The 20,067-nt window shown below is 50.6% G+C and overlaps 1 protein-coding gene across 1 annotated transcript; it reads right to left on the bottom strand.

The window, feature by feature from the left end:
- Positions 1–3,391: 3,391 nt before the first annotated feature.
- P2RX4 (purinergic receptor P2X 4) lies at positions 3,392–18,536 on the bottom strand. The gene is made up of 12 exons (XM_008142699.3): positions 18,332–18,536; positions 13,702–13,849; positions 10,584–10,655; positions 10,397–10,469; positions 9,864–9,960; positions 8,059–8,139; positions 7,820–7,961; positions 7,583–7,719; positions 4,769–4,862; positions 4,551–4,616; positions 4,168–4,263; positions 3,392–3,676 (listed from the first exon to the last, which is right to left on the bottom strand). The coding sequence occupies exons 1-12, from the start codon at positions 18,463–18,465 to the stop codon at positions 3,650–3,652; spliced, it is 1,167 nt and encodes a 388-aa protein (XP_008140921.2). The 5' UTR covers positions 18,466–18,536; the 3' UTR covers positions 3,392–3,649.
- Positions 18,537–20,067: the final 1,531 nt, after the last annotated feature.

The following is a 20,067-nucleotide window of genomic DNA, read 5'->3' as shown; positions in this document are numbered from 1 at the left end:
CCCGCCCTCCTGTGCTTGTTTAAATGTCTGGGCCCCACCCCTTCCGGGAGCAGATGGGGCCTGGTGGGTTTGCAGTGAGCACCTTGCAGTGGTTGAAGTCAGCCGGTCCTCGGTGTTTGTCTCAGCTTGTTCGTGTGGACGCCGGCCTGGCGCAGAGCTTCTGCAGAACTCCTGTGCTGACACAGCCGCATCGGGCAATGCCATCGCTCCCCCGACACTGTCGTGGCAGGTTTCACATGTGGAATGCCAGCCATTAGGCAGCACCCAGCCATTTCGGCGGTGGGTTGGGGGAGGCCCAAGTTCATAACTTTTTTTTTTTTTTACAAAGAAACACCAAAGAAAGCTGTGGAAAGGGACTGGCTGCCACCCCCAAAAAGCCTAAGCAGAGAGGGCTGTACCATGAGGTGTTAACTCCCACTCCCTTGGAGCACAAACATTGGTTTTTCAAAAGCCAGCTCTCGGGAGAGGGGAAGCCATCGGGAGCAGCGGTTTCAGGTGAGCCGAACGGCTGCCCGTCCGATTCTCCCATTGCCGGCTCATCTGTGGGACCAATTTGGTGTAAGCAACCTGTGGCCTGCGTCTGGGCCTCGAAGGAAGCACAACTTTGCCATCTTTTCCTCTGCCCTGTTGTACACCCCTCCCCCCCATTCCGCTGGCTTACCAGTGGCTCCCATAAAGCCTTATCTAGCCCCTTGTCGGCACTGGGGGCCCGAGAGGCTGTCTCCCCGCTAGTCTGGCCTTTCCTGTGAGTTAGGGCTCCTGTCCTCAAAGCCTTTCTGGACCAAGGAGGCGCATACCTGTGCATTTAGACACATAGGTTCGACCTGCCACTCTCGCCCATCTTCCAAAGGGGAGCTTCACGTTGCCAGCGGGGGAAGAACCATGACCTCCGCTTATTTCTAAGGTGCTAGGGAAGGTTCCAAGGTCGTCGGCCCCCATCTTCCCTCCAGCTCTACGGGCCGAGTTTCGCGGGACTGCTGACTTTTCTATTCTGCGATTGATTTACTGCCCGATGTTTCTGTTTCATTCCTGATCCTTTCTACTATGCATTTTCCTTTTATCAGGTGTACAAAGTTAAATACTGTGTATTTATCACTTAAAAAGACATGAACTCGAGAAAAAAAAATAAGCCTTCGGTGTTTTTCCACAGATGTTGAAGCTTCTCTGTAAACTTGAAATAAACAGCCAAAATGGTGCAAAGCCGGCCTCCTTGGGGTTTTTCTGTTGGCCGTTAGGTCAGCACTCTCTAGGACATCTGTCCTTACGTCTGTTTTCCTTCCCTAGGTCGACGTGAGATCAGATGCCAGGTCAAGGCTAATGTATCCAGCATTATGTTCCTCAGCCCTAATTTGAGCATGTCCTGGTGTCTTGCTCAGAGTGTGGTCCCCAGACCAGCAGTGTCAGCTGCACTGGGAGGTGGATTAGAAATGCAGACTCCCAGGCCTCGCTTACCCAGGACCCCCAGGTGGCTGGTCTGCACGCTGAAGTTTGAGAAACACGGCTCTAGCAGGCAGGTGATTGTTTGATTTTTCTGGCGGAGATCAAACAGGTGAGCAGCTACGGGAGCAGTTTTCATGAGACATCAAACCACCCCAGTGGGCAGACATGCTACATGACATTTCACAAGGTGGGTATTACTACCCCCATTCTATGGGTCATCGCCTTTGCCCGAGCTTGTCGGCAAAGTCAGTGTTTTACAGCATTTCCACCGTTGCCAGTTTTCATGGCGTCTGGAGACTGTTGTGGAACGAATGGTTTCTCTGGACGAGAGGCTGAGGGTACCAGCTTGGCTTTGCACCTCCGTTTTCTGTTACCAAAGGCAGCAGATGAAGTCTGAAAGCTTCCTGTTCCATTGATGCAGAAATCCAACGTGGAAATGCTGGCCTCTAAGAGCCAAAAGCAGGTGTTCCCATTAAAGCCCCTGAGAACCCGGGAGCGGATGGGCCTGGTTAGTTTGCAGTAAGCACCTTGCGGTGGTTAAATGGAATCTGATGAAAGCTAAAAGAATGCACACAGGTGATCACTTTGCAAAGTTTTAGGGGTTCCAAAGACTCCCGGAAGCCCATTTCGGATGCAAGGACCCCTACTTGAGAGGCAGTGCCACCAAGTGGGGACATAGCTGAACCAAAAGGTGACTCTGGCGAATAAAATAAGCAATGCCACCCCCAGCCCCTAGCCGTCACCCCAACTGGCCCTAGCATTCTGTCTTAGAGGGAGGCTAAAAGGAGTCTCCTCCACTCCAGTAACCATCACTCCCTAGCCTGCAAGGTTAGAAGGCATTCCTAAGAATTCCAGCTCCATTCGAGCTGTGGGTTTAAGTGGGCATTTTTCAAAAAAAAGGTAGCATGAACCAGAGTTTTTTCAGAGGGGTTCAGTAAACCTTTTTTAAAAAATAGGTTTTTATTGATTTTAGAGAAAAAGGAAGGGAGAGAAACATCAATGAGTGAGAAACATCAATTGGCTGCCTCCTGCATACCCCTACTGGGGATCGAGCCTGCAACCTGGGCATGTGCCCTGGATGGCATTCAGCCAACTGAGCCACACCAGCCAGGGCCAGTAAACCTTCCCCAAAGTAAGAAAAGCCCAAGTTGGTCATTTGCCCAACAGAAGCAGAGCCCTTTAAAAATAAACTCCTTCAGTGCTCGGAAATGAATGCATGACAAGGGGGAGGGCAAACTGCTTTCTTTAGGGAGACCTTGAACACCTGGTGCAGAATGATGTCAGTGTGAAGGCTAAACTAGGAATAGCTTCATTAACATTTCACACCAGAGGCAACGGAGGTGGAGGTGGTGCTGGTGCTGCTTCTGGTTGGAAGCTTCTGGAAAGCAAATGGGGTGGGGGGGAAGAGAAGCCGTTGTCATGTTACCTAAAATCGTGCCCCCTAGAGTGTATATAGTGCCGTCACATTAGGGAAAATGTAAGCACAGGTCAGGCGAGTTGTCCCTAGAGAAAATAAATCTTATGAACTCTGCAAGAACACAGCCTGATGAAGATCAAAATCCTTGATGAAGATCAAAATTCTTAAGAGAAAGTTGAAGTAGGAAAAAAAGTACTTAGGCTCCAGCAACAGACTGAGCACAATGGGCTGGGACAACAAACGGATTTACTAGGGAAGGAAAGAAGAATATTTCAGCTCGTGCTAGGAAACCACGCAGACGGAGATTAAGAAAATCATTTGTTTTAATGTTTGGTCCTCAGTCATCTCAACATACCTCTTCTCAAAAGAGAAACACTAACTTCGCCTCATGATCACACGGACAAAGTCTGGCAGGGGGAGAGGACCCGCAGTTGGGCATGCCACGCGTCCTTGCACCTGCGCCGCGGGACCTGCCCTGCAGGGGGCGCCCCAGGAGAGCTTCTGAAGAGAGCCGGCCCTGGAGAAGGCCCCAGCCCAGTGGCCACAGCTCACCCAAAGGATCCTGAATTGAAGGGCCAGCAAAGGTGACCCAGCCACGAACAGGGTGGTTAACAACGCACATCTTGCAACACAAAACGGGAGCAGCTGGGCAACCCTGAAGGACTTGTGGAGTGGACACTGACTCAGAATCTCGAACTTTCCCTGGGGTGCCATGGAAGCCTTTTCTCCCTTCTCTCTGATTTTTCCTTGGCTTTGATGAGTGCAGTGGGGAGCCCAGATGTGGGGTAGACATTATTGGTCCATCTCATTGTTGATACCCTGCAAAGAACGATATATTTGCCATTAATGGACATGCTCACGGGTAAACGTACATTCACCCGGCGCTGCCCGCAGGCAAGCCTGGAGCATTCTGGGTGGCGAGGGCCAGGTGCTTTTGCTGAGGACTTGGGACAGCCCTCCATAGCCGCACGCACTCAAGTTGGCCCTAGTGCAGTGGTTGCAAAGCATGGTTCCCAACCCCTTTTGCTATGCAAGGCGATTTTGTCGTCATACTTGTTATCATAACTCACCAGAGATGTCACTGATGAAAAGTAGGCTAAATTTTATTTTTAAAAATGTTTTTTAAATTTTTTTTGGGGGGGCTAGATTTTAAAGAGGGGGTCCATGTGCAGTAAGGACTAGTGCGGGTGGTCTAGAGGCGGAGCAGATGACACGGGTGGCGTGGGACTGCCGGGGGTGTCAGGCCCAGCGCTCAGTGTTGTCACCACCGGTACCGGAGGCAAGTGAGGTAAGTTTGGGGGGCCGTCTACCTGCTCGTAATCTTCCACGTATTTGTACTTCTTCTCCCGGTAGTAGTATCTTTTCTTCATGCAGTAGAGGACTATGACGTCACACAGCACTGTTGCCTGAGAGAACGAGCCAGGATGTGTTAGTCCCCGTTTCTCTGTGCCTGGGATCTTCCAAGGAAAAGCAAGTCTCCTCAAGTCTCCTCCACCGCTATGGAGAAGGCCAGGCCCTGAGGGATGCAGTCCTCCGGAAGGGGAAGTGGAAGTGGGGGTGGGGGTAGGGGGCGGGAAAGAAGCCCAGAAGGTTGAAGGGAAGGCCCAGGCCTTCAGCCGAGGGGCTTGCCTGCTGTGCTAACTACTGCAGAGGGCCCCAGCCCAGGGGTGAACAGAGAGTCTAAGTCACTCACCACCCCAAGGAGCGCCAAGCCAGAGCCAATGTTGATCATGGTTGGGATGATGTCAAATTTCCCAGCCTGCAAAGGATCGGGGGGGGGGGGGGGCGGTGTGGGAATTGCGATAGGGGTGGGTAAAGGGCAGGTAAAGAGTGGGGAGAGGACACCTCGCCCCTGGCCCACCCAGAAGAGTGACTAGCAGGGTCTGGATGAGGGGCTGGTGGCCCGGCTACCTTTCCGAACACGATGATGTCGAAGCGGATGCCATAGGCCTTGATGAGTGTGCGGTGCTCAGTGCCAGTGAGGTCATTGTAGTACTTGGCAAACCTGGGGAAAGGAAACGGGTGAGAGGGAAGGGCACAGCAGTGGGAAACCGTGGCCGGATCTGCCCTCTGGGTCCTTGGCCAGTGATGATGTTGCAGCGGAACCCTGCCCCCGCCCCCTCCCTGAGGCCTCGCAGCAGTGGCACTGGCCAAAGATTGGCTCTGCCTGCTGAACAGATGACACCTGGCACCTCGGGGCCTCTCCCGGCTCCGGTGTGGGTGGGCCACACAGCAGGAGGACTGGCTTGTTGACAAAGCTTCCCACTCTCCCAACACGACGGCCTCCTAGGTCTTCAACCGGAACCTCTAGCTCCGAATGTCCTTCCCTCCTGGCAGCAGAGCCACCTGCCTCTCAAGGAGACCCTGGCCACTAAGGGCATGTCGCTGGCCAGCAGCATTCTCCAAGTCTGTGAAGCTGGTCACTCCCAGCATCAGCACTGAACTTTTTTTTTAAAAAAAGAACCATTGCTCCATCGATGGATGAATGGATAAATGTGGTCTATCCACACAACGGAATGTTCTTTGGCTATAAAAAGAGAGGAAGTACTAATAAATGCTACAACCTGGTTAAATCTCTCAAGAAACATGATGTTGAGTGAAAGAAACCGGACACAGAAGGCCACATGCTGTATGACTCCATTCATATGAAAGTCCAGAATAGGCAAATGCAGAAACAGAAAGTAGATTAGAGGTTGCCAGGGGCTGGGGTGAGGGGGACAGAGAGGTGAAAGCTGAAGGGTACGGGGGATGGAAATTTTCTGAGGTGATGGAAATGTTCTAAAACTGACTGGTGGTAGTTGCACAACTCGGTGAATGTACTGAAAACAACAGAATTCTGTACTTGAATGGGTGAACTGTGTGGTATGTGAACTATGTCTCAAAGCCTTAAAAAACAACACACACACACACACACACAAGGGGAACTGGCTGAGTGAGAACCACTGAGACCTGATACCACTTGCTGCCTGTTTTATACAGGGAATCCCGGAACCTAAACTCTTGGCCCATGATCTGTCCCCATGCCATGGCCCAGGCCTGGGACTTGGGCAGGGCCTGATGCTGGCAGGAGTCAGGGGAGGGCTGTCCTTGTGAGGGTCCCATCAGCTTCTCTGTTTTGAGGTTCCAACCCAGTGGTTTCTACAAGAACTGTGTGAGGGTAGAGACAGAGCTACACAGATCGAACTCCCTTGCTAGGAAAAGATTCAAACATCTGCCTTTCTATCAGTGAGCCAGATGGTTCAAAAGGACTACAGATCGCACGTGCATTTGGTTCCCCGTGTCACCACTAGAGGGAGACAAAGGCAACACAAAAAGCACCACTGACCTACTCATGCGGCCCCTCCTGGGCCTATTTTATTTTTTAATTTCAGAGAGGAAGGGAGAGAGAGAGAGAGAGAGAGAGAGAGAGAGAGAGAGAGAGAGAGAGAGAGAGAGAGAGAGAGAGAGAGAGAGAGAAACATCAATGATGAGAGGGAATCATTGATCAGCTGCCTCCTGCACCCCCCATACTGGGGATCGAGCCCACAACCCGGGCATGTGCCCTTGACCCTTCAGTCCACAGGCCGATGCTCTATCCACTGTACCAAACCAGCCAGGGCCTGGGGCCTGTTTTTGAAAATGGCTACTTGTGTGCAAGATGTGACAAAGGGCAGGTGCAAACGTATGTGGCTACAGGTTTCACCGCCTCAGGAAAGTGGCAAACGGGACCCTGGCCCCTAAGATGAGCACATACTGAGTTAAGGCAGGCCCTGAATCTAATACGCCTGCTGTCTTTCTAAGAAGAGGAGAGGACACGCAGACAGAGACACAGAAGGGAGAAGGCAGAGACTGGAGTGACGTATCTACCAGCCAAGGACACCAAGGATTGTCGGGAGCCACCGGAAGCTGGAAGAGGCAAGAAGGGAGCCCGGCCTTGCTGACACCAGGATTTGGGGCTTCTGCTCTCCAGAACTGTGAGAGAATACATTCCTGCTGTTCCCAACCCCCCGTTTGTAGTAATCTGTTATGGCAACCCTAGGAAATGAATACACAGCACTTTCAACAGAGAAATACCAGCATCAAGGCCCATCCTGAGACTGAAACCTGTATCCTGTGCACATTGGAGATGCCGGGGCAGCCTCTGTATTTGAGAAATCAGTTCCTGGGTCAGAGCCCAGAGGCCTCTGGACTACAGGGTCACAAACAGCCCTTCCTAGAAAGGAGTGAGTGAGGGTTCCGGCTGAGGCTGGCCCGAGAGAGTAGAGCAGCCAGCCTCTCTCAGCTGCTCTGAAAATTGCCTCAACGTGTTTCTTTTGTTTTTTAATTTTTTATTGATTTCAAAGAGGAAGGGAGAGGGAGAAAGAGATAGAAACATCAATGATGACAGAGAATCATTGATTGGCTGCCTCCTTTACACCCCCTACTGGGGATCAAGCCCACAACCTGACCGGGAATTGAACCATGACCTCCCGGTTCATAGGTCAATGCTCAACCACTGAGCCACACCAATCAGGCTCAATATGTTTCTTGAGACAAGAAAGGACAGGCAAGGAGGGCTCTCTCACTAGCCAGGATGCCACAGGCGCACGGCCTCTCTCGGAGCATTCTCCTGGCACACGGCTCCCACCTGCCCATAGCGCTGCCTGAGTGCTGGTCTTAGGTGGGTGTGGATGCCCCCACTGGGGAGTGATCCAGTCACCATCACCCGCCACACATGCTCACCCATCAGCCCAAGCCCATGCCCACCTGAAATTGTAGCCGGGGGACACATTGTGGTCCTGGTCCCGAGTGTCCAGGCGGCGGAAGGAGTACCTGGGCAGGCAGAAGGAGGCAGCTCTGTCCAGGTTGCAGTCCCATTTGATCTGGATCCCCATGATGCCGCCCTGTGGGTTGTGAGCAGAGACAAAGCGCTCCTTCCTTAGAGCCTGTTCTGAAATGAGAGGTGGCGGAGACTGTGCCAGCAGAGCCAGGGCCCGTGCCTACCTCGACGGCCATGTCCTGGAAGCTGTGCCCTGCATTCTCCACTATTTGGCCAAGACGGAAGATGGGGCAGAACGGATCTGTTGCGGCATTGTAAATGCACGACTTGAGGTAGGTAGTGGTGATGTTGGGAAGGATGTTTCTCCTAAAGTCAGGAGGAGGCAGAAAATAGAAGCGAGGAAAATCTCAAAAAAGCAGTCTCTCCAAGACATTGGTGAACGCACACAGCCGGCCACACTTACTTGGTGAAGTTAAATTTGGGATACCAGATGTTGTTCTTAATCAAAAGGGTGAAGTTTTCTGCAGCCTTTAAAAAGGCAGGTCTGAAAAAAATGGTTAATGGTAACACTGTTAATGTAAGTATAAATATATGTACACTCACAAAGCTATGTAATATTTTTTTAATTGATTTCAGAGAGGAAGTGAGAGGGAGAGAGAGAGAGAAGCATCAATGATGAGAGAATCATTGATCAGCTGTCTCCTGCACGCCCCCTACTGGGGATTGAGCCTGAAACCTGGGCATGTGCCCTTGACCGGAATCGAACCTGGGATCCTTCAGTCCGCAGGATGCTGCTGTATCCACTGAGCCAAACTGGCTAGGGCACTATGTAATATTTTTTAAAAACTAACCAGCATTTATTTATTTATGAGAGAGAGAAGGGAGAGGGAGAGAGAAACATCCACTGGTTGCCTCCAGCTGGGGATTGAACTCACAACCTTGGTAAGTGCCCTGACCAAGAAGTGAAACCGTGAGCTTTTGGTGCACGGAACGATGCCCAAACAACTGAGCCACACCAGCTAGGGCCCTGTGTAATACTTTTAAAACATATACACACGTGTGTTATAATGTCATTTTGTCAAAAAAAAAAAAAAAAAAAAAGGGCGGGGGGCATTTCTAGCACTTTCTACTCCGCTGTGTAAACACTAGGTCAAGTGGGGAGATTATAGGCCAAGCCCTCAGCTTTCTCCCTCGCCGGGCCTCCTGCCCAAGGCAGCAGGAACTGGAGAGCCGAGGAACAGCTAAGGAGGGGCGTGCCCAGGGGCCTCTCTGGAATTCTCTCGGCTGTGCTGTGACATGGCGGGGCTCACTGTCCTCGGGGAGATGCTCAACAGACTGGTTTTACAAAAGTCAAAGCAAAGGTCAGTTCACCTATAGGCTGGATCCTGACCTCTCAAAAATACCCAGAGGGTGGTGTCCTCTGGCCCACAGCTTCTCCCAAGTGCCACATCAGCTCCTGGCTGACAAGACGAGTGGAATCTGTCCCCCAGGGGACCCCACTTTGATATATCTCCACGGGAGAATCTGGCACTGGAGGCTGACCCCTCTGTGGGGGAGGCCTCCCCAGATCCAGATGGAATCTTTGAAAATATAAACAACTAGAGGCCCAGTGCATGAAATTTGGGCACTCGGGTGGGGGGGTGTCCCTCAGCCCGGCCTGCGCCCTCTTGCAGTCCAGGAGCCCTCAGGGAAAGAGGCTCCGGCCACCATCGCTGCGCTCACCAGCCGTAAGCTTGGCTCAGGGCTTCTGGCTGAGTGGCGCTCCCCCTGTGGGAGCGCACTGACCACCAGGGGGCAGCTCCTGAGTTGAGCGTCCGCCCCCTGGTGGTCAGTGCGCATCATAGCGATTGGTCGGTCCGCCATTCTGTCGATTTGCATATTAGTCTTTTATTATATAGGATAGTCTTCCCAACCCTGAGACAGGTGCAAGGCCAATGACAAGTCAAACAATGTCACTAGAAGTTGCAATTAACATTACCGGCTGCCCAACATGAGGATCAGGAACTGTTTCTGGGCAGTTATTTGCAACTGACAGAATCCTAACACAGAGATAAGTTATCTGCTCTCTTATCGCGACCAACGCCGGGACCCATCTCGCCACTGATGGTTGCTGACATGTGGTTGAGAACCGCCACCCCAGGGAATCCTGACTCCACACAGACACTAAGAGCACAAAGCCACTCACGGGTGTCACTTAACTCCCCTGCCGCCTTCCCTTCGGCCTAAGAACCAAGGTTTCGGTGCTCCCTCCCCTTGGCCAGGACTCACTTTGGCACATTTGAGTCATCCTCCACCGGGCACCAGGCTGCCACCTCACACGTCTTCAGAGTCCCGTTGTAGGGCACGCATCTTCCTGTTGCAACTCCTACAGGGATGAGGGGGACCCAGGTCCACAGGTGGTCTCCCGTTTTCTACTTCGGTGAAGTAGAGGGTGGCAGCCCTACCGTGGCACCCTAAGCGATCAGTCCTGAGCTGTGCCGATTCTGGGGTTTATACAGCGCCCCAAAATTGGAATTGGAGGGACATGGTTGCCTGAGTCCTCGCCACATCTCTGCTTTGCCAACTGCAGGGCTGGGGTGATGCCAAGCCACAGCACAGGGCAAGATCTGGGATGGCTTCTTGGGCGCCGAGGTGACTGTCGAGAGCCTCCCCCAGGATCATGAGAAGGTATTGGGAATGTGGAGGATTTCTCCATCCTGAGATTCCTCTATCAGGGGAGCCCCTCAGGGGAGGCGATGTGATCGGGGGCTGCCGTCCCCGGGTTGAGTGTCTACTGAGGGGTTGCAGTCACACGTTCATACCACTGCTGTGGGTGTTGGCAGAGCCAGCAGGACAGTTGGAGTCTGACTTACACACACTGGTCTTATCTGGAAGCTGAAAGAAGAAGGAGGAGTGAAAACAGGCTCCACGTGGCCAGCCCCACACACAGCGGGTCCGGGTTGGCGGGGGCGGCATGAGGCCTGAGCCTTTTTCCAAGAAGCTGCCTACCTCAGGGCAGAAGCCTTGGGTCTGGTTCATGGTGACAATGATGTTGGTCATGATGAAGAGGGAGCTTTCCTCCTGCAGCGGGGACAGAAGGGAGAGCCCTGCCATGTCACCTTCAGAGGAGCCACACAGCCAGACGTTCATTTAACAGGACAGTACCACCCTGGCCGGGTAGCTCAGTTCATTAGAGCCTCATCCCTATACACCAAGGTGGTGGATTCAATACCCGGTCAGGGCACACACAAGAATCAACCAATGAACGCATAAATAAGTGCAACAACAAATTGATGGTTCTCTCTCTCTCTGTCTCTCTCTACCCCGCCTTCCTCTCTTCCTCTAAAATCAATACATAAAAACCAACCAACCAAACAAAAACAGAGACAGTATCTTTCACTTCTTGCACATGGCAAGCAGAAGACAATTTTAAGAACTGATCTTATGGTCCCCCATTCTCTCCTCTGAGAGTTTGTAGCCGAATGGAAAACAGGGACTCTAGCAAATACTTGTGCACTCATGTTCGCAGCAGCATTATTCACAATGACCCCAAGGTGGAAACAGCCCCAGTGTCTATCGGCAAGATGAATGGATACACAAATGGTGGTCTATGCCTATAACTGGAATACTATTCAGCCATGAAAAGGAAGGACGCACTGACACCTGCTACAACTGGATGAACCTTGAGAACATGATGCTGAGTGAGAGAAGCCAGATGCTAAATTCTACATTCTACATACTGTAGGGTCCCATTGATATGAAATGTCCAGAAGAGGCAAATCGGTAGAGACAGGAAGCAGACTGGCTCTTGCTGTGGGGTGAGGGGAAGGGTGAACTAGAGTGGCTGCTTAATGAGTATGGGGTTTCCTTTGAGGGTGATGAAAATGGTCTGGAGCTAGATGGAGGTGATGGTTGCACAGCATCATGAATGTGCAACATGCCACTGAATTTTTCATTTTGAAATGCTTAATACTGTGATATGCGAATTTCACCTCAATTTTTAAGAAAGTCTATAACCTAAAATGGTTCCTTAATAAGCTTGACTAAGTGAGGGAAAAGAGCCAACAAGGGCCCCAAACATCCTCTGCCAACCGGATGATCTCGGGGGACAAATAAAACCACCAAACAAACATTGGAAAGGTCTCGAATTTGGCTGGTTTTCTTTCCTAACCGGAATTAAAACAAACAAATCACACCAGAGGAGACTCAGGCAGGATCAGCCAGAGACACTTCTCCCTTTCAGATGGTTCTGTTTTCTCCTCGTAACCCTGGAGGTGCCAAATGATTCATGTATTAGAGTTTCTAAGAAATTTGAGGGCTGTTTGTTGGGGATGAGAATGAAGAATTGCTAATAATGACCTCCTACTATAAGCAGTAAAGGCAAAGACCCCACAGATTCTGGCTGTGCCTCCCCCTCACTGGGCAGCTTTCAGCAGCTCATACCCCGGAGAAGGGCAGAGTGGGCGCTGGAGCCATCTGGGGGATCAGAGTAATTCAAGTACCCAGGAGTCGGTAGGCATCTCCACCCCCAGGTCTGACAAGGTGGTGGGAGCTCTGTAATAGCTGGCATCTTCGAGAGAAAGGCCTAGAACAAACCATGTTGGAAGCAGGGAAACAGCCATAGGAGGAGGCACAGGTGTGGCAGGAGCCCGAGTCTGTCCTGGCACCTGTTGGGGTCCCAGGTGTGCCCTCTGTAAACTCTCGGTGTAGACAGAAGGCCGCCCCTCCACCTCTCCTGGGTTAGATGTGAACGATTCCACGTGGTTTCCTTTTTGGTTCCTATCTCTTATCTAAGTTTAGGGAAGTTTCAGTCTGGAAGTGAGCCAAGCAAGTGCCATGCAAACAACTGATTGTTTTCAACTTCGGAGAAGCACAAGGATGCCGTGGAAGCTCACGAGGAGCCCCGTGGACCCCCTTAGCCCCCAGATCAGACGGAAGGCCGACTGGCTGCGTGTTCCTTTCCACGGAGGGGCAGAAGCAGGGGCTGTATCTTCCTTGGTTCCAATAAACAGGCTGAATGACAGTCCCAGGACGGGGCCGTGACTTGATAGGAAAGAGGTCTCTGTTGAGACAGGTGCGCACCAACAGGACCAGCTGGCTCCAGCCACTGTGAATCCCCTGTAAGACCCTCCCCATTGAGAAGGGGGGGGGCAGGGGGAGGGGAATGAACACACTTGAAGAGTTTCTGAAGTCCTTGCCATGCTCTGAGCCAAGTGTTGATAGCTTATCTGCATTTACCACTCCGGTCACCCTAGCCCATAAGCCATCTGGAGGGCTGTGTTGGGGTTTGGCTGTGTGGTGCATGGCCGTTACCAAGGCTGGAGAGAGTCAATATTTAACTTGGAGCTTTGTGGGTTCACAGACCAGAGACTAAGACGCTGTGTCAAATACTTTCTTCCTTTCCCTTTATTCCCGATGGAGCCCGATGCGGGGATGTCTGTTTCCTTCTGTTCGGCTTTTCATCTCTGGTTGTTGTTCAAGTTTTTTTAAAAAAAATATATTTTTTACTAATTTCGGAGAGGAAGGGAGAGGGAGAGAGAAATAGAAACATCCATGATGAAAGAGAATCATTGATCGGCTGCCTCCTGCACACCCCACGCTGGGGACCAAGACTGCAACCCGGGCATGTGCCCTGACCGGGAATTGAACCGTGACCTCCTTGTTCATAGGTTGACACTCAACCACTGAGCCACACCAGCTGGGCGCTGTTAAAGTTTTTAATGCTTTCTGAAAAGGTTCCCTTGTGGGTTTACAACCATAAAGCAAATACAAAATGTGGAAAGGTGATTCTTTTATCTGAATTTCCCCCCCCGGACTTAAAACATTTGCCTTTTCACCTTTCGGGGCTTGAGACAGACTGAGATGCCCACATGGAAAGTTTCCTGTTTAAGCCAGCTGTGGGTTAGGGCTGAAGAAACACAGCCGGCTGAATATTACCTCTTAGATTGCAAGCCAAAAGGAGATCTCTGTGCACTGATTGATTTCTTGGACTAAAACAAGCAGTCTGGGCCTTGGGGATCTGAGAGCACCGGCCATGCCAATCATTAATCAAGTGTGCAAGGTCAGCAAAGAGCAGGGAGCTAAGTAGAGGCTTTCTCGTTGGACAGAATCATAAAGGGCAGCTTACCTGAGCTGGAATCACATAATCGGCCACATCCCAGATCCGGAATCCGAGTTGAGAAGTGTTAGTTACAGTCACGCCCTTGGCTTTGGTAGTAACTGAGCTGACCACAGAGTCCACTTCCTGGTAGCCCTTTTCCCACACAAACACCCACCTACAAGATAAAAGGGACCTCTTGAATTGCCATTAGGACTTGGTGAATCTGCACTGATGCCAGGGAGCCTCTGCTAGCCGGAAGCTGGAAGAACCATGTTCACTAATTATGTGGCTTTGCCAAAGCCGATTAACTTTGTGAGGGTGTGGAGAGGGGGGGGCCCTCCATTTCCACTTCTGCAAAATAGGCATAGTAGCACCTAAACCACAGGTGATTTGTGGGAAATTAATAAGATGATGCGAGTAAAGCACTTAGCACAGTGATCAGCAGAGAGAAAATGATCAGTTAATGCTGTCTTTCTTATTAGACATTTGAGCACTTTAAAACAAATTTTTTTTTATTGATTTCATAGAAGAAGGAAGAGGGAGAGAGAAACATCAATGATGAGAATCATTGATCAGCTGTCTCCTGCACGCCCCCTACTGGGGTTCGAGCCTGCAACCCGGGCATGTGCCCTTGACCGGAATTGAACCTGGGACCCTTCAGTCCACAGGCTGACCCTCTATCCACTGAGCTAAACCAGCTAGGGCTGAGCACTTTCAAATGCACTATGACCTGCAGAATCACCAAAAGATAAAATTTCTGGTAATAACAGTTACCATTTGGGGTTTTTTTAGGTACTAGGCACCGATCTAAGCTCCTTATATGTATTAACTAATCCTGACCACTGTGTGAGTCAAGTATCATTATCTCCATTTTACAGAGAAGGAAACAGACACAGAGAAGTTAAGTCATTTGCCCAAAGTCACACAGCTAGTGAGTGGCATAATCAGGATCTGACCTCAAGTCTTCTACCTCTGAAGACTCTTCTCTTGCCCTCTATGCTATACTCCTTCTAGAAAAGATATACATTTTAAATAGCTTTTAATAGTAATTTTTATTTTTTGTCCAAGAATTCAAGTCACAGGTATGCTTCTTTCCTCTGAAGAGGGGACATTAATGTCAGTCTGAATAATTAAAAATGTAAAGGCATCAGCACATAGTGGTTAGGGCACTGGAAAACAGATGGAAGCCAGCTGATCTCCGGTTCATGTCTCAGCTCTACTCCTCGCTAAGGCATACCTTGTACCAAGTAGCTTAACTTCTCTGTGCCTCAGTTTTTCCATCTATAAGATGGGAATGATAACAGGACTTCCCAGGATTATTGTTGTGAGGTTTTAGAAGTTAATGCATGTCAAATGCTTAGAACAATGTTTGGGAGTCACCATCGATAGGATGAAATTGGCATGATGGGAGTATCTACACCATGGAAATTGGGCAATTCTACAAATCAGAGCTATTGTTAAACACTTTCCAGTGACTATTATGGTTATTTTTTTTTTCTGGCATCAAGAAATGCTAACATCCCTCTCTCCTCCTTATAAGCGGCTGGACCTTCAGAAATTCACTGGTTTTAGTTACTTATTTATGTGTTTATCTGATCTGAGCAGTCTCCAAATTCATTTCCCATCTAGATATGAGCGTTTCCCCTTACAAACCCTCTTCTTCAGGGTTTCTAGGAATTCAACTGCAACATAAGCTTCCATTTAACTCTAGTGGGATACAATGAAGCCTAGGGCAGGAAGGTCACGATAATTTTACCATCTGCACAATGAATTGCTAAAGAGACACGTGATTTCACATCAGCATGTGATTTAACTGTTTCCTCATGTGACTGATGACAGAACTGGATAACTGAGAAATGCGTGTTCAGTCTCTTTTTGAAGATGGATTGCTATGGGTCACTAGCGGGGGAAAGACCACAATTTCACCAAGATGAATTGGAACAGGAAGTTAAGAGATGAGTTGTTGTTTTTTTTAAAGCCTTTAATTTAGATCCTGAGTCAGTTTTGATTATGGCAAGATGGATAAAAGCAAAGCACTTATTGCTTTAAAAAGTCCTCATAATCAAGGTAGAGAACACTTCATAAGAATCTTAAGAAACTGTGCTGCCCAAAAGAAATATAGCATAAGCCACATATGTAATTTTAAAAATTCTAGTCACCATGTTAAAAAGAAAGAGATAAAATTAATTTTAATGAAACCAATATACTTTAACATGTTATCAATATAGGATGTAGTATTAGTGTGATATTTTACTGTGCTTTTTGTTTGTATTATGTCTTTGAAATCTGGTTTATTTTACAGTGATAGCACATCTTAATTTGGAGTAGGAACATTTCAAGTGCTCAAGAGCCACATGTGACTAGAGCCTACCATATCCTATAGTGCAGGTACAGATACTGTATTCCCCCTTATCCACTGGGAATGCTTGAAACTGGGGTAGTTTCCTCTATGGTGTTTTTCCCTATACATACATACCAATGATAAAATCTAACATAAATTAGACCCAGTAAGAAATTAACAATCCTATAAAAGGTTAATTTGCAAATCGACCAAACAGTGGCACCAACGGTCACTATGACGAACACTGACCACCAGGGGGCAGACGCTCAATGCAGGAGCTGCCCCCTGGTGGTCAGCGTGCTCCCATAGGGGGAGCACTGCTCAGCTAGAAGCCAGGCTTACAGCCAGGCTTACCATCGCAGTGCTAAGGACCCCTAGGAGGAGGTCCACTGAAGGGTCCTGGACTGCGAGAGGGCGCAGGTTGGGCTGAGGGACCCCCCCCCTCCAGTGCAAGGATGTTGTGCACCAGGCCTCTAGTAACTAATAATAAAATAGAACAATTATAACAATGTACTGTGATCAAAGTTATGCGAAGGTGGTCACTCTCTGATAACTGACCTGGTAAGTGAGCCGGCCACTAAGTGACTAACAGGAAGGGACTGTACACAGCATGGAAACGCTGGACAAAGAGATGAACATGTCTCGAGTGGGATGGCGCAGGACGCCTCGAAATTTCATCATGCTACTCAGAATGGTGTGCAATTTAAAACTTATGAACTGTTTGTTTTTCTGGAATTTCCCACGTAATAGTTTCAGACTTTGGTAAGTAAAACTGTGGAAAGGGAAATTGCAGATAAGGGGTAGGGGAGGCTACTATATTATCTGCAGTCTAGAACTTCACAGATCCCCTAAGGTAGATGTAAGCCAGTCTTCCCATGAGCTTCAAGAGCTAAGAGGGAAAAGCTGCATGAGAGCTCGATTCCAAATGCTTCACATCCAACCCAGCAAGTCACTTCTAGTAGCCAGCTGTATCAGGTCTCACAATGTAAGGGTGTATCACAATGACTGCATCACAATGAGTTCATGGTGGAAGTTAATGAGACTTGCTTGAGTCCAAACCTGGGGATGGTCTAGGTCCGTGGTCGGCAAACTCATTAGTCAACAGCCGCAGTTTGCAGACCACTGGGCTAGGTGGTTCTGGTGTGGAGTCCACACCTGGAAAGCCATTTTATTGAATACTGTCAGTACCTACTGCTGCAGGGCTGATAGATGTGAGAGGCAGAACCTGTCTGATCATGTGAATTCCCTGGGCAGTGTTAACAGATTCCAAGCCCCACCCACCCCAGGTTACTCTAAACAATTCCTCAGGGTAAGTCTTTCATGATCAGGTAGATTGGGGAAACACTAGGACACTAGTTCCCAAACTTTGCTGCACAGCAGAATCGCCTAGGGAGCTGGTCTTACTCTCGAGCAATGGAATCAGAAAGTCTGGGGATGGTAGCCAGCAATTAGTATTTTTTAATGATTCCCAAATGGTTGTTTGTGTAGTTTGGGGACTGTTGCATTAGGCCTTTTAAGTAAAGAAATGACAAAGCAGATAACATCCGTCAGCTCAGCAGCTATGCAACCATAACATCCCAGGTGGCCCTTGAAAGCAGGCCCAGTTGGTAAGTTAATTCCCGCCTCCTCTCTCCAGTTTTATTAGATTGTAAGGGGGTGCATTCAATTAAAATTAAACACTTGGTGAGGAATGATGGTGGCTGGACATATCTATGCAAAGAGGACAGCATGAGGAGTGATGAGGCTGAGGCAGGCAGGTACCTATACCAACCACCCCACAAGAGGAAGGAAGCAAACTGGAAGTGTGACTTCTACTATCTTGGATTACCACATCGTGCTAAAGGACAGGACCGGAAATCACAGACCCAAAAGGAAACAAGTGTAATCCCAAACCACGGTTTCTGTTAGATCATCAGAATGGAAAGTGACAAAGATTGAGAAATTTAGGCAACGCGCTCCCCCTCCTTCCCGCAGCCAAAGGACATCACGGAGCCAGTCAAGAATGACAGGAAGCAGGAAAGGCGAGGATGGAGGTCTAGCCAGGGTTTGCCCCTAAAACACAACATCCAAGCAGTCTTCGGCCTCAGAGTCTGGCACAGCGCCCATCCCCCGGAGGCTGGGGTCCCCGGAGGGGTGTGTCACCGGCCTCGGGTCGCTGCCTTCCGGACCCCACCTGGAGGGCGCCCGCAGGGCTCACCCGATGACCTAGGCCAGGATGAGCAGGTGCACAGCGGGGCCCCGGAGGGAGCAGCCCCCCGGCCGCCGGGTCCCCCGGGTCCCAGGACCCCACGGGGTCGCCGCCCCGGCCGCGCTCACCCGATGACGTAGGCCAGGATGAGCAGCTGCACCGCCCGGTTCATGAGCCCCACTTTACGGCTGCGGATGAGCACGATGCGCGGCGTGTCGTACTCGAACAGGAAGGCCCCCAGCACGGAGCAGCAGCCCGCCATGGCCGCCCGACCCGCCGCAGGGCTGCGCACTGTGGCCCCGCCGCCCGCACAGCCGCCTCTGGGCCCGGAGCCCCGCCCCGTCCCGCCAGGAGCCCCGCCCCTCCTGCCAGGAGACACGCCCCCTTCCGCCTGGAGACCCGCCCCTTCCCCCACCTGGAGTCTCGCCCGGAGCTTCGCCGCAGCGTCCCGTCCCGCGGCGACGTCACGCGAGGAGGGCTCGGAAGGAGGCGGTGCGGGCCATTGAGGGACAGGCCAGGCGGTAGGTGGGACCGCCCCTTCGGGTACGGGAGACGCCTCTGGAGGCAGGAGAGTGGGAGGTGGGTGGGGGAGGGGACAGAGACCCTCACGAGAGGACCGGTGAGGACGAGCGACCCGCCCCTTCAGGGTGACGGACGGAGGGGGTTTGAGTGTCCCCTCAGGACGCCTGAGGAGAAGGAGTGGCCCTCTTAGGGAGATGGAGCCTTCGAGGAGAGTGACCTCGCCCTAGGTGGAGTGAGGAGGGGTAATGAGCAACCCCCTGAGGGGGGTGTAGGGTCTTCGAGTGGCCTGGGGGCGGGGCCCGCGGGGCCCGTGCAGGTGGGAGAGCATCCTTCATTGCCCCCTCCCCCATTCAAACCAAAGGCTGTAATGGGGGGTTGGGGGCAGTGCTGCCTTCTCAAACTCTGGGGTCGGGCCAGGGGTGACCTGAACGCCAGGCCAGGTGCCCTAGGAACCCTTACCTGGAGCCTTGCACCCTGTAAAGTGTCCCTCCTGGAATTGAAGCCAGGCCACATCCTGAGCCAGTTCAGATGCTTCCTTAGTTGTAGGACAGGGGAGGAAGCAGCCTGAGCCAGGTGAGAAAAATGGTCAAATGCTTTGATTAGACACTTCTGCAGAAAAGGTACACAAATGCTTAATAAGGATATGTAACATATTCAATATCTCTAGTCACTCGGGAAAGGCAAATCAAAATCACAATGACATACTTCACGCTACTGGCGTAGCTATAAATCAAAACAGGCAATTAAAAAGATGGCAAGGGCCCCCCCTGGCGGCCTGCATGTCTCAGTGGTTGAGCCTTTACCTATCAACCAAGAGGTCACAGTTGGATTCCTAGTCAGGACACATACCCAAGTTGCAGGCTCAATCCCCAGTGAAGGGCGTGCAGGAGGCAGCCAATCAACGATTCATCATTGATGTTTCTATCTCTCCCTTCCTCTCTGAAATCAATAAAAATACATATTTTTAAAAAGATGGCAAGGTTGTAGAGAAATTGGAAGCCTCACATTGCTGGTGGGAAAGTAAAATGGTGTAGCCACTTTGGAAAATAGTTTGACAATTTTTCAAAGTGTTAAACAGAATTACCATAAGATCTAGCAATTTTACACACACACACTATATATATATCCTATATAATAAATTGACCCTCTCGCCCTCACACAAGATGGCCGCCCCCAAGTAGTCCAAGATGCTTGCCCCCATGTGGTCAAAGATGGCTGCCACAAGATGGCCGGCAGGGAAGGGCAGTTAGGGGTGACCAGGCCTGAGGGGAGCGAAGTTGGGGGTGACCGGGCCTGCAGGGGAGGGAGGACAGTTGCGGGGGGCGGGGGGGAGTGGAGGGGG

This window comes from Eptesicus fuscus, chromosome 23, assembly GCF_027574615.1.
Source record: "Eptesicus fuscus isolate TK198812 chromosome 23, DD_ASM_mEF_20220401, whole genome shotgun sequence".
Taxonomy (NCBI): Eukaryota; Metazoa; Chordata; class Mammalia; order Chiroptera; family Vespertilionidae; genus Eptesicus; species Eptesicus fuscus.
The sequence above is the reverse complement of the archived record's forward strand: the minus strand, read 5'-3'. Positions and strand labels throughout refer to the sequence as shown.